The 14,758-nt window shown below is 44.4% G+C and overlaps 1 protein-coding gene across 1 annotated transcript in view; it reads right to left on the bottom strand.

The window, feature by feature from the left end:
* The window catches only part of Slip1 (SLo interacting protein 1), a 480,758-nt gene that overhangs the window by 81,296 nt on the left and 384,704 nt on the right, over positions 1-14,758 (bottom strand). The window contains exon 3 of the mRNA XM_053800206.2: positions 10,507-10,674. Coding sequence (XP_053656181.2) covers positions 10,507-10,674 — 168 coding nt within the window. The remainder of the gene's footprint in view (positions 1-10,506; positions 10,675-14,758) is intronic.

Here is a 14,758-nt window from a genome sequence, read left to right as displayed (position 1 = left end):
TCTGACCCCCTAGACTGTACTCCGTTTGCGGCCTTCTTTGCCCTTCCCCAATCTTCATGACTTTGCACTTGGTGGGATTGAACTCCAGGAGCCAATTGCTGGACCAGTTCTGCAGCCTGTCCAGATCCCTTTGTAGTTCTGCCTGGTCTTCGATCGAGTGTATTCTTCTCATCAACTTCACGTCATCTGCAAACAGGGACACCTCAGAGTCTATTCCTTCCGTCATGTCGTTCACAAATACCAGAAACAGCACTGGTCCTAGGACTGACCCCTGCGGGACCCCGCTGGTCACAGGTGCCCACTCTGACACCTCGCCACGTACCATGACTCGCTGCTGTCTTCCTGACAAGTATTCCCTGATCCATTGTAGTGCCTTCCCTGTTATCCCTGCTTGGTCCTCCAGTTTTTGCACCAATCTCTTGTGTGGAACTGTGTCAAACGCCTTCTTGCAGTCCAAGAAAATGCAATCCACCCACCCCTCTCTCTCTTGTCTTACTGCTGTCACCATGTCATAGAACTCCAGTAGGTTTGTGACACAGGATTTCCCGTCCCTGAAACCATGCTGGCTGCTGTTGATGAGATCATTCCTTTCTAGGTGTTCCACCACTCTTCTCCTGATAATCTTCTCCATGATTTTGCATACTATACATGTCAGTGACACTGGTCTGTAGTTTAATGCTTCATGTCTGTCTCCTTTTTTAAAGATTGGGACTACATTTGCTGTCTTCCATGCCTCAGGCAATCTCCCTGTTTCGATAGATGTATTGAATATTGTTGTTAGGGGTACACATAGCGCCTCTGCTCCCTCTCTCAATACCCATGGGGAGATGTTATCTGGCCCCATTGCCTTTGAGGTATCTAGCTCACTCAGAAGCCTCTTCACTTCTTCCTCGGTTGTGTGCACTGTGTCCAGCACTTGGTGGTGTGCCCCACCTCTCCGTCTTTCTGGAGTCCCTTCTGTCTCCTCTGTGAACACTTCTTTGAATCTCTTGTTGAGTTCTTCACATACTTCCCGGTCATTTCCTGTTGTCTCTCCTCCTTCCTTCCTTAGCCTGATTACCTGGTCCTTGACTGTTGTTTTCCTCCTGATGTGGCTGTACAACAGTTTCGGGTCAGATTTGGCTTTCGCTGCTATGTCATTTTCATATTGTCTTTGGGCCTCCCTTCTTATCTGTGCATATTCATTTCTGGCTCTACGACTGTTCTCCTTATTCTCCTGGGTCCTTTGCCTTCTATATTTCTTCCATTCCCTAGCACACTTGGTTTTTGCCTCCCTGCACCTTTGGGTAAACCATGGGCTCATCCTGGCTTTTTCATTACTCCTGTTACCCTTGGGTACAAACCTCTCCTCAGCCTCCTTGCATTTTATTGCTACATATTCCATCATCTCATTAACTGGTTTCCCTGCCAGTTCTCTGTCCCACTGAACCCCGTTCAGGTAGTTCCTCATTCCTGTGTAGTCCCCTTTCTTGTAGTTTGGCTTCATTCGTCCTGGCCTTCCTGCTTCTCCCTCCACTTGTAGCTCTACTGTGTATTCGAAGCTTACAACCACATGGTCACTGGCCCCAAGGGGTCTTTCATATGTGATGTCCTCGATATCTGCACTACTGAAGGTGTGTGTGTGTGTATGTGTGTGTGTGTGTGTGTGTGTGTGTGTGTGTGTGTGTGGTGTGTGTGTGTGTGTGTGTGTGTGTGTGTGTGTGTGTGTGTGTGTGTGTGTGTGTGTGTGTTGTGTGTGTGTGTGGTGTGTGTGGTGTGTGTGTGTGTGTGTGTGTGTATATGTGTGTGTGTGTGTGTGTGTGTGTGTGGTGTGTGTGTGTGGTGTGTGTGGTGTGTGTGTGTGTGGTGTGTGTGTGTGGTGTGTGTGGTGTGTGTGTGTGTGTGTGTGTGTGTATATGTGTGTGTGTGTGTGTATGTGTGTGTGTGTGTGTGTGTGTGTGTGTGTTGTGTGTGTGTTGTGTGTGTGTGTGTGTGTGTGTGTGTGTGTGGTGTGTGTGTGGTGTGTGTGTGGTGTGTGTGGTGTGTGTGTGTGTGTGTGTGTGTATATGTGTGTGTGTGTGTGTGTGTGTGTGTGTATGTGTGTGTGTGTGTGTGTGTGTGTGTGTGTGTGTGTGTGTGTGTGTGTGTGTGTGTATGTGTGTGTGTGTGTGTGTGTGTGTGTGTGTGTATGTGTGTGTGTGTGTGGTGTGTGTGTATTGTGTGTGTGTGTGTGTGTGTGTACTCACCTAATTGTACTCACCTAATTGTGGTTGCAGGGGTCGAGACTCAGCTCCTGGCCCCGCCTCTTCACTGATCGCTACTGGATCCTCTCTCTCTCTGCTTCCTGAGCTTTGTCATACCTCTTCTTAAAACTATGTATGGTTCCTGCCTCCACTACTTCACTTGCTAGGCTATTCCACTTGCTGACAACTCTATGACTGAAGAAATACTTCCTAACGTCCCTGTGACTCGTCTGAGTCTTCAGCTTCCAGTTGTGACCCCTTGTCCCTGTGTCCCCTCTCTGGAACATCCTATCTCTGTCCACCTTGTCTATTCCCCGCAGTATCTTGTATGTCGTTATCATGTCTCCCCTGACCCTTCTGTCCTCCAGTGTCGTCAGTCCGATTTCCCTTAACCTTTCCTCGTACGACATTCCCTTGAGCTCTGGGACTAGCCTTGTTGCAAACCTTTGTACTTTCTCTAACTTCTTGACGTGCTTGACCAGGTGTGGGTTCCAGACTGGTGCTGCATACTCCAGTATGGGCCTAACATACACAGTGTACAGTGTCTTGAACGATTCCTTATTGAGGTATCGGAACGCTATTCTCAGGTTTGCCAGGCGCCCGTATGCTGCAGCGGTTATTTGGTTGATGTGTGCCTCCGGTGATGTACTCGGTGTTATGGTCACCCCAAGGTCTTTCTCCCTGAGTGAGGTCTGTAGTCTTTGTCCACCTAGCCTATATTCTGTCTGCGGTCTTCTTTGCCCCTCCCCAATCTTCATGACTTTGCATTTGGCTGGATTGAATTCGAGGAGCCAGTTACTGGACCACATGTCCAGCCTCTCCAGGTCTCTTTGCAGTCCTGCCTCATCCTCGTCCGATTTAATTCTTCTCATCAACTTCACGTCATCTGCGAACAGGGACACTTCAGAGTCTATTCCTTCCATCATGTCGTTCACATATATCAAAAATAGCACTGGTCCTAGAACTGACCCCTGTGGGACCCCGCTCGTAACAGGCGCCCACTGTGATACCTCTTCACGTACCATGACTCGTTGCTGCCTCCCTGTCAGGTATTCCCTTATCCATTGCAGTGCCCTTCCTTTTATGTGTGCCTGATCCTCCAGCTTCTGCACTAATCTCTTGTGGGGAACTGTGTCAAAGGCCTTCCTGCAGTCTAGGAAAACGCAATCTACCCAACCCTCTCTCTCGTGTCTTACTTCTGTTACCTTGTCATAAAACTCCAGGAGGTTTGTGATACAAGATTTGCCTTCCATGAACCCATGCTGGTTTTCATTTATAATCTTGTTCCTTTCCAGGTGTTCGACCACTCTCCTCCTGATAATCTTCTCCATGACTTTGCACACAATACATGTCAGAGACACAGGTCTGTAGTTTAGTGCCTCGTTTCTGTTTCCTTTCTTAAATATGGGGACTACATTAGCTGTCTTCCATTTCTCAGGTAGTTGCCCAGTTTCAAGGGATGTGTTGAAGATTGTGGTTAGAGGCACACACAGCATCTCTGCTCCTTCTCTAAGGACCCATGGGGAGATGTTGTCCGGTCCCATCGCCTTTGAGGTGTCAAGGTCACTTAAGAGCTTCTTCACCTCCTCCTCAGTTGTTCGTATGTCATCCAACACTTGTTGGTATATTCCCTCTTGATGTTCCCTTCTGTGCTGTCTTCCCACAGCCCTTCCTGTCTCTACTGTAAAAACTTCCTTAAATCTCCTGTTCAGCTCCTCACATACCTCCTGATCATTTCTTGTGAGTTCTCCACCTTCTGTCCTTAATCTGATCACCTGGTCTTTGACTGTTGTCTTCCTCCTGATGTGGCTATACAACAGTTTCGGGTCAGTCTTGATTCTCGATGCTATGTCATTTTCATACTGTCGCTGGGCCTCCCTCCTTACCTGTGCGTACTCATTCCTGGCTCTGCGACTGATCTCCCTATTTTCGTGTGTTCTCTGCCTTCTGTACTTTTTCCATTCTCTATTGCACTTTGTTTTTGCCTCCTTACACCGTCGGGTAAACCAGGGGCTTGTTCTGGTCTTCCCGTTGTTACTGTTGCCCTTGGGAATGAACTTTTCCACTGCCTCCTTGCATTTTGTTGCTACATATTCCATCATTTCATTTACTGGCTTTCCTGCCAGTTCTCTGTCCCACTGGACCTCCCGCATGAAGTTCTTCAACCCTATGTAGTCCCCTCTTTTATAGTCAGGCTTTTCCCATTCTACTCCTGTTATTCTCTCCACTTGCAGCTCTACTATGTATTCAAAGCACAGAACCACGTGGTCGCTAGCTCCTAGGGGACTCTCATACTTGATGTCCTCAATGTCTGAGCTGCCCAGGGTGAACACAAGGTCCAATCTTGCTGGTTCATCCTCCCCTCTCACTCTGGTAGTGTCCTTAACATGTTGGTGCATGAGGTTTTCCAGCACCACGTCCAACATCCTGGCTCTCCATGTTTCGGGACCCCCATGTGGCTCCAGGTTTTCCCAGTCAATCTCCCTGTGGTTGAAATCCCCCATAACCAGCAACTTTGCTCTGCTGGAGTGAGCTCTTCTTGCCACCTCAGCAAGTGTGTCCACCATTGCTCTGTTGCTCTCTTCATATTCCTCTCTTGGCCTCCTGCCTGTGTGTGTGTGTGTGTGTGTGTGTGTGTGTGTGTGTGTGTGTGTGTGTGTGTGTGTGTGTGTGTGTGTGTGTGTGACGAATAGGTAAAACTTGCGATTTTGGCTTAAATAGCAACGCTCTTCTTGCCGAATAAGACAAGCGAAAATTTGTGTATGCAATAATTTCGGAAAAATCATTCTGAACCTAACGAAAAAAATATATTTCATTGTGTTTGTTAATTATTAAATTACTGTAAACTTATCTAAAATATATTTAGTTGGATTAGGCTAAATTAAATTGCTCTTGTTATAATAAGGTCAGGTAAGTTTTCTAAGGTTCTCTTGGTACAAAATTACTAATTTTTACATTAACATAAATGAAAAAAAATATATCTTTAAACGTATAAGAGAAAATTTTAGAAAAGACTTAATTTTAAATGAGTTTTTTGCTAATTGACCAGTTTTACCTATTCGGCACGACACACACACACACACACACATACACACACATGTATATATATATATATATATATATATATATATATATATATATATATATATATATATATATATACAGACGATACTTGCGGGTCGCAATCTCCCTCACCTCACTTCCTTATTATCGTCTCGCACCATTTTGTCTCTTCCGGTATTTTCTTTCTCCCTTGCATCTCTCTCTCTCTGTTATCTAGTCTCCCTTACTCCTTCTCTTAAACCTCAAAGATTAATCTCTCTCTCCCTCACTACTTTCATTAATCTCCCTCCCTCACTGCTTCCCTCGTTAGTCTCTCACCCTCTTCTGCCTTCTCTGTCACTGTATCTTCAATCTCCTTCATTTACGTTAGTCTCTCTCTCTCTCTCTGTCTCATCGTCTCCTATGCTTCTCCTGGTTATTCATTCTCTTTCCTTAGTTATTATTCGTCACGTTTAATGTAAATTTTCCTTCCGATTATTCATACCTACATCATTTTTCCAATACTCCATCTCCCTCATCTTTCTCTCCCCCCCTCTCAACCCATCTTTATGTCATCTCCCTTATCCCTCCCCTCATCTCATCTCCCTAATCCCCCTACTTCACTCTAATTCCTCCTTCCTCTCACACAATCTCTGGTATACAATGCCCACAAAAAGAATTAGACACATGTGCAACATCTGGGTATCTTTATTTGTAGACGTTTCTCCATCCAGTGGCTTTCTCAGTACAAGGACACAGTGGGAAGACTGTAGAATTGTATACAAGGTAATCAGTCCCTCAGCTTTGGCGTTGGTGATGACCACCGTAGTCTTGAAGACTCCAAGGCTGAGGGACTGATTACCTCGTCTTTTGTATATAGTTCTACTGTCATCCCATTATGTCCTTGAACTTTTATTGCTAAAACCATTGGATGGCGAAACGTCTACAAATACTTGGATGTTGTACATGTGTCTAATTCCTAAAAATAGTTAAATCTGTTGTATCCACCACAGTACAGAACACACACACACACACACACACTCTCTCATACACACACACACACACACACACACACACACACACACATAGAAAGTGAAGTAGTGGAGGCGGGAACCATACATAGTTTTAAGGCGAGGTATGATAGAGATCATGGAGCAGGGAGAGAGAGGACCTAGTAGCAATCAGTGAAGAGGCGGGGCCAGGAGCTATGACTCGACCCCTGCAACCACAAATAGGTGAGTACAAATAGGTGAGTACATACACTACACTACACACACACACACACACACTACACACACACACACACACACACACACACACACACACACACACACTACACACACTACACACACACACACACACACACACACACACACACACACACACACACACACACACACACACACACAAAACAATTGAACATTGGTGCTAATTTGGTTTCACTGATGGTGATTCCCTAATAACCGTGGTCTCCGGAAAAGAAATCGAGTATCCGGGCGTGGGAGTCAACACAGTACAATGCATGACGTTTGGTTGTGGTAGCAGGGGTGGTGATTGATTCAGGGGTTGTAGTGGTGATTGATGCAGAGGTTGTAGTGGTGGTGACTGATGCAGGGGTTGTAGTGGTGATTGATGCAGGGGTTATAGTGGTGGTAGCTGTGATCGTAGTGGTGACTGAAGCAGGGGTTGGTGTAGTGGTAGCAGTGGTTGTGGTGTGGTTACTGGAGCAGGGATTGTAGTGGTAATAGTGGTTGTGGTGTGGTAGTTAGATAGGTAATAGATGTTTTGATAGTTGAAAACTGGTTGTGACTGTGATGGGTTGATAATTGTTGTCACGTCATTTTCTCCCTGGCATTCTACCAGGAACGTTCCTCTAGCGTGGTAATCTGCCTTTGATCTAACACCTCATGGTCCTAACCACATCATAACCTCGCCTTTTTACAAGGGCTGAACTCCAGTAGCCACTTCCTGGGCCCTTCATATAGCATGTTTAAGTCTTACTTTAGCCTCCTGCAGTTTTTGTCCTACTGACCTTTCTCCTCATCAGTTGTCTATCATCCTCACACACACACATACACATCATATATGCAAAACAACCACAGGTGGAGTTGAATGATGGCTCTAGGCCTTACATATTGTAATTGACACATCAGAAGCCTGCAATGTTGCAGAAATGAATAGGAAGTCCAAGCAAATTAGTTTAGAGAAAAGTTTTTTCTTTCTTTCTCTCTCTCTCTCTCTCTCTCTCTCTCTATATATATATATATATATATATATATATATATATATATATATATATATATATATATATATATATATATATATAATCTTCACCTTATTCTCTCTTTTCTTTTATTGTCTACATCCTTTTCTCAATTATTTATCTTTCTCTGCGTCTCTTCCTCCCTTACCTCACGTCTTCCTGTGTTTCTCCACCTCCCTTATTTCATGAAATTCCCCACTCTTGTCAGTTATCACTTCCTGCTTCTTCCCCTCTCTCATATATCAAGTCCCTTGCTTACCCTCTCTCTCTCTCTCTCTCTCTCTCTCTCTCGTCTTTACCCCTAGTTTATCTATGTTCATTTCTACCCTTATTTACTCTCTCACGTTTACTCTCCTTCCTCATTTCCCCCCTTCATCACCCTTATTCCCAACTACCTTCCATTATTTACCGAGTTATTCACTGTCTCCTCTCAGAAAAGCTGCCTTGATGCTGTGTACGGTAGCACCATATATCCATGCTGTGTATGGTAGCACCATATCCATGCTGTGTATGGTAGCACCATATATCCATGCTGTGTATGGTAGCACCATATATCCATGCTGTGCATGGTAGCACCATATCCATGCTGTGTATGGTAGCACCATATATCCATGTTGTGTATGGTAGCACCATATCCATGCTGTGTATGGTAGCACCATATATCCATGCTGTGCATGGTAGCACCATATCCATGCTGTGTATGGTAGCACCATATATCCATGCTGTGCATGGTAGCACCATATATCCATGCTGTGCATGGTAGCACCATATATCCATGCTGTGTATGGTAGCACCATATATCCATGCTGTGCATGGTAGCACCATATATCCATGCTGTGCATGGTAGCACCATATATCCATGCTGTGTATGGTAGCACCATATATCCATGCTGTGCATGGTAGCACCATATCCATGCTGTGTATGGTAGCACCATATATCCATGTTGTGTATGGTAGCACCATATATCCATGCTGTGCATGGTAGCACCATATATCCATGCTGTGTATGGTAGCACCATATATCCATGCTGTGTATGGTAGCACCATATATCCATGCTGTGTATGGTAGCACCATATATCCATGCTGTGTATGGTAGCACCATATATCCATGCTGTGCATGGTAGCACCATATATCCATGCTGTGCATGGTAGCACCATATATCCATGCTGTGTATGGTAGCACCATATATCCATGCTGTGCATGGTAGCACCATATATCCATGCTGTGCATGGTAGCACCATATATCCATGCTGTGTATGGTAGCACCATATATCCATGCTGTGTATGGTAGCACCATATATCCATGCTGTGCATGGTAGCACCATATATCCATGCTGTGCATGGTAGCACCATATATCCATGCTGTGCATGGTAGCACCATATATCCATGCTGTGCATGGTAGCACCATATATCCATGCTGTGTATGGTAGCACCATATATCCATGCTGTGCATGGTAGCACCATATATCCATGCTGTGCATGGTAGCACCATATATCCATGCTGTGTATGGTAACAACATAGAATATGGATAAGCAAAAATCTTGAAGCCTAGCCTATACAGACAAACGGCTGCCATTTAAAACATTTAATACATTTCCAGTATTTCCACTTGTAAACAATAATCAAGATATTAATACGAAATGAAAGAATATTTCTCAGAATTTCTGGCATCTTATTTTCACTAAAAAGATACCTTAGTATTGTACCTAAGTCATGTAGTGTATATTTCTAAACAAGTGTCTAAGGTTACTATTGAAGAAAATTACCTTAAGACTCAGTGGTTCCCAAACTTTTTCAGCTTGTTACCCAATTTAACATGCCACATAAAGCATGTTACCCCTTTCACAAAATGTTGTTATTATTGATATATCTGGCTAAACGTGAACGTATACAGCCTCGCATACTCTGCTAATCCTAGCAAAACCATTGAAAACGTAAGAACCACACATACATTATATATAAAATTAATAATAGCTACAAATTCACAGTAACAGTGGGTAAATACTAACTATATACTGCACAGGGCAGTACACATACATACCAGCTTATGTCTACCTCGGCTGATGCTCACAGATAAACTGACAGTGTGAAATAAAGGCAGCCTCAGGAAGTGAGTGACGTGTACTGGACAGGTCGATCTGGGCTACTGAGTGACTTTTGTCCTGAAGCATACTTGTCAAAATACTTTTGGGTTTCCACACACTTAGCTATATATTTCTTCTTTTCTAATACTGTATATTAGTTTTTGATGTTTATTGTTATTTGGTTTAACTTTATTACTTACTTATAATAGGTTTACTTTACAACTTTATATACTAAGACAAAGTTAACAATAATCCTCATACCGGGTACCGCATTGTTTTCTTGATTTTCAGAATTCATAACTTTTTTTCTGTCACCCCTCCATTACCCCCCAAAAATGGTTAAATTACCCCCAGGGGGTAATTTACCCCCAGTTTGGGAACCACTTAAGGCTTAAGTGAACACCTTAGTGTGTTCAAGAAGTGATCGAAGATTGATCATATACTATGCCTTTAATCTGACCATGTGTGTCTGTCAGAAGTACTTGTAACTAAGCCTAAATCTGGCTTCTACAACATCAGTCTGTGTGTCTACCAAACTGTCAACTGGACTTGCATTAGTACTGTGGTAGTGACTGTGGCAGTGACTGCTAGTGACTGTGGCAGTGACTGTGCTAATGACTGTGGTAGTGACTGTGGTAGTGACTGTGGCAGTGACTGCTAGTGACTGTGGCAGTGACTGTGCTAATGACTGTGGTAGTGAATGTGGTAGTGCCTGTGGCAGTGACTGCTAGTGACTGTGCTAATGACTGTGGTAGTGACTGTGGTAGTGACTGTGGCAGTGACTGCTAGTGACTGTGGCAGTGACTGTGCCAATGACTGTGGTAGTGACTGTGGTAGTGACTGTGGCAGTGACTGTGCCAATGACTGTGGTAGGAGACAACATACACTCACCTCAATATCAATCTCCTGCTCAAGGAACTGTGAGAGTGACTGTGGAAGTACACCTGGGAAGATATAGTCACCGTCAGGTGAGTCAGAGTCACTTCCCTCACCCACGCCGCCCACCCACTCTGACGCCGCCGCCACCGCCGCCCACTCACTCACGCCCATTAACGAAATCTGTAGAAAAAGCAAAGATCTTGTGTTAAATCAGGTGAACACTGCGACCAACATGTCATTCAACTCTTTATTTAACAACAAAATAGAGAATAACCTAGACAGTGACGTAGTGGAGGCAGGAACCATACATAGTTTTAAGATGAAGTATGATAAATCTCATGGAGCAGGGAGAGAGAGGACCTAGTAGCAGTCAGTGAAGAGGCGGGGCCTGGAGCTATGACTCGACCCCTGCAACCACAAATAGGTGAGCACACACACACACACACACACACCAGGAGCTGTGAATCTACCCTTGCAACCACATATAGGTACGTACACACACACACATTTATTACAAAGGAACGATAAATTACTGAATAAAATACAGGAGCAGAAATGAGAAATATTACTCCAGATACGACAGAATGTTGTAGGTAAATCTGTTCTGGTAAGGAAAATACAATATAGCGTCCCCCATGATTCACAAAATTCGTTCCCCATGATTTAAAAAATGTGTTCCTTATGATTTACAAACCGTGTCTCCCATGATTTACAAAAGTGTGTCCCCATGATTTACAAAGACGTGCAGCGAGGCACAAATCAGGAGTGAAACAAAGGGAAATTATAGGAAAAACAGGACAACAGAAAGCGTTGAACTAAGTAGACAGATGTAGACAGTCAGTGTATGGGACAGACAGTGTTTGGGGCAGATTGTATTTGGGATAGACAGATGGTGTATGGGGAAACAGACTGTGTATAGGACAGTTTACCTGGAGTTTACCTGGAGAGAGTTCCGGGGGTCAACGCCCCCGCGGCCCGGTCTGTGACCAGGCCTCCTGGTGGATCAGAGCCTGATCAACCAGGCTGTTGCTGCTGGCTGCACGCAAACCAACGTACGAGCCACAGCCCGGCTGATCAGGAACTGACTTTAGGTGCTTGTCCAGTGCCAGCTTGAAGACTGCCAGGGGTCTGTTGGTAATCCCCCTTATGTGTGCTGGGAGACAGTTGAACAGTCTCGGGCCCCTGACACTTATTGTATGGTCTCTTAACGTGCTAGTGACACCCCTGCTTTTCATTGGGGGGATAGTGCATCGTCTGCTAAGTCTTTTGCTTTCGTAGTGAGTGATTTTCGTGTGCAAGTTCGGTACTAGTCCCTCTAGGATTTTCCAGGTGTATATAATCATGTATCTCTCAATCCTGCGTTCCAGGGAATACAGGTTTAGGAACCTCAAGCGCTCCCAATAATTGAGGTGTTTTATCTCCGTTATGCGCGCCGTGAAGGCTCTCTGTACATTTTCTAGGTCGGCAATTTCACCTGCCTTGAAAGGTGCTGTTAGTGTGCAGCAATATTCCAGCCTAGATAGAACAAGTGACCTGAAGAGTGTCATCATGGGCTTGGCCTCCCTAGTTTTGAAGGTTCTCATTATCCATCGTGTCATTTTTCTAGCAGATGCGATTGATACAATGTTATGGTCCTTGAAGGTGAGATCCTCCGACATGATCACTCCCAGGTCTTTGACGTTGGTGTTTCGCTCTATTTTGTGGCCAGAATTTGTTTTGTACTCTGATGAAGATTTAATTTCCTCATGTTTACCATATCTGAGTAATTGAAATTTCTCATCGTTGAACTTCATATTGTTTTCTGCAGCCCACTGAAAGATTTGGTTGATGTCCGCCTGGAGCTTTGCAGTGTCTGCAATGGAAGACACTGTCATGCAGATTCGGGTGTCATCTGCAAAGGAAGACACGGTGCTGTGGCTGACATCCTTGTCTCTGTAGGATACGAGGATGAGGAACAAGATGGGAGCGAGTACTGTGCCTTGTGGAACAGAGCTTTTCACCGTAGCTGCCTCGGACTTTACTCTGTTGACGACTACTCTCTGTGTTCTGTTAGTGAGGAAATTATAGATCCATCGACCGACTTTTCCTGTTATTCCTTTAGCACGCATTTTGTGCGCTATTACGCCATGGTCACACTTGTCGAAGGCTTTTGCAAAGTCTGTATATATTACATCTGCATTCTTTTTGTCTTCTAGTGCATTTAGGACCTTGTCGTAGTGATCCAATAGTTGAGACAGACAGGAGCGACCTGTTCTAAACCCATGTTGCCCTGGGTTGTGTAACTGATGGGTTTCTAGATGGGTGGCGATCTTGCTTCTTAGGACCCTTTCAAAGATTTTTATGATATGGGATGTTAGTGCTATTGGTCTGTAGTTCTTTGCTGTTGCTTTACTGCCCCCTTTGTGGAGTGGGGCTATGTCTGTTGTTTTTAGTAACTGTGGGACGACCCCCGTGTCCATGCTCCCTCTCCATAGGATGGAAAAGGCTCGTGATAGGGGCTTCTTGCAGTTCTTGATGAACACGGAGTTCCATGAGTCTGGACCTGGGGCAGAGTGCATGGGCATGTCATTTATCGCCTGTTCGAAGTCATTTGGCGTCAGGATAACATCGGATAGGCTTGTGTTGATCAAATTTTGTGGCTCTCTCATAAAAAATTAATTTTGATCTTCGACTCTCAGTCTGGTTAGCGGCTTGCTAAAAACTGAGTCATATTGGGACTTGAGTAGCTCACTCATTTCCTTGCTGTCATCTGTGTAGGACCCATCTTGTTTAAGTAGGGGCCCAATACTGGACGTTGTTCTCGATTTTGATTTGGCATAGGAGAAGAAATACTTTGGGTTTCTTTCGATTTCATTTATGGCTTTTAGTTCTTCCCGCGATTCCTGACTCCTAAAGGATTCTTTTAGCTTAAGTTCGATGCGTGCTATTTCTCTGACCAGTGTCTCCCTACGCATTTCAGATATATTGACCTCTTTTAGCCGCTCTGTTATTCTTTTCCGTCGCCTGTAAAGGGAGCGCCTGTCTCTTTCTGTTTTACATCTACTCCTCCTTTTTCTTAGAGGAATAAGCCTTGTGCATACATCGAGTGCCATCGAGTTAATCTGTTCTAGGCATAAGTTGGGGTCTGTGTTGCTTAGTATATCTTCCCAGCTAATATCGGTTAGGACTTGGTTTACTTGGTCCCACTTTATGTTTTTGTTATTGAAGTTGAATTTGGTGAATGCTCCCTCGTGACTAGTCTCATTTTGTCGGTCTGGGGCTCCACGCATACATGTCTGAACCTCAATTATGTTGTGATCTGAGTATACTGTTTTTGATATGGTGACATTTCTTATCAGATCATCATTGTTAGTGAAGATGAGGTCTAGCGTATTCTCCAGTCTAGTAGGCTCTATTATTTGCTGGTTTAAATTGAATTTTGTGCAGAGATTTAAAAGCTCGCGTGAGTGTGAGTTTTCATCAGAGCTGCCTCCTGGTGTTATTACTGCAACAATATTATTTGCTATATTCCTCCATTTTAGGTGCCTTAAGTTGAAATCCCCCAGGAGCAAGATGTTGGGTGCAGGAGCTGGAAGATTTTCCAGACAGTGGTCAATTTTTAACAGCTGTTCCTGGAATTGCTGGGATGTTGCATCTGGAGGCTTGTAGACTACCACAATGACTAGGTTTTGGTTCTCGACCTTTACTGCTAAAACTTCCACTACATCATTTGAGGCATTTAGCAGTTCTGTGCAAACAAGTGACTCTGCAATGTACAGGCCAACCCCCCCCCCCTCCCCCCTTTTGCCTGTTCACTCTGTCACATCTGTATAGGTTGTAACCTGGGATCCATATTTCGTTGTCCAAGTGATCCTTTATGTGGGTCTCAGTGAAAGCCGCGAACACTGCCTTTGCCTCTGCAAGCAGTCCACGGATGAAAGGTATTTTGTTGTTTGTTGCTGGCTTTAGACCCTGTATATTTGCAAAGAAGAATGTTATCGGACTAGTGGTATTGTTGGTACTGGGGGGGATTTTTTTTCCGGCATTAGTATCTGTATCTGTTGGTTTGGAGTGGAGGCCATCGACTGTGGTTCCACTCCAGGAATGACTGGATTTGGTGTACGATTTCTGCCATTTCCTGCCAGTTTTTTTTCCTTCCTGGCACTAAAAAACCTCTCCCTCTTGAGTGGCTGTGGCTACCCAGGTTTTCCCATGGCCTGGATGTTTTGTATCTTTTTGTCCCCTTTAGATGGTATGCCTGGCAATTTAAGTTATAGCACAGTCT

The sequence above is a fragment of the Cherax quadricarinatus genome, chromosome 97 (assembly GCF_038502225.1).
Source record: "Cherax quadricarinatus isolate ZL_2023a chromosome 97, ASM3850222v1, whole genome shotgun sequence".
NCBI lineage: Eukaryota > Metazoa > Arthropoda > Malacostraca > Decapoda > Parastacidae > Cherax > Cherax quadricarinatus.
Note: the sequence above shows the minus strand (reverse complement) of the source record. Positions and strands in the feature narration are given on the sequence as shown.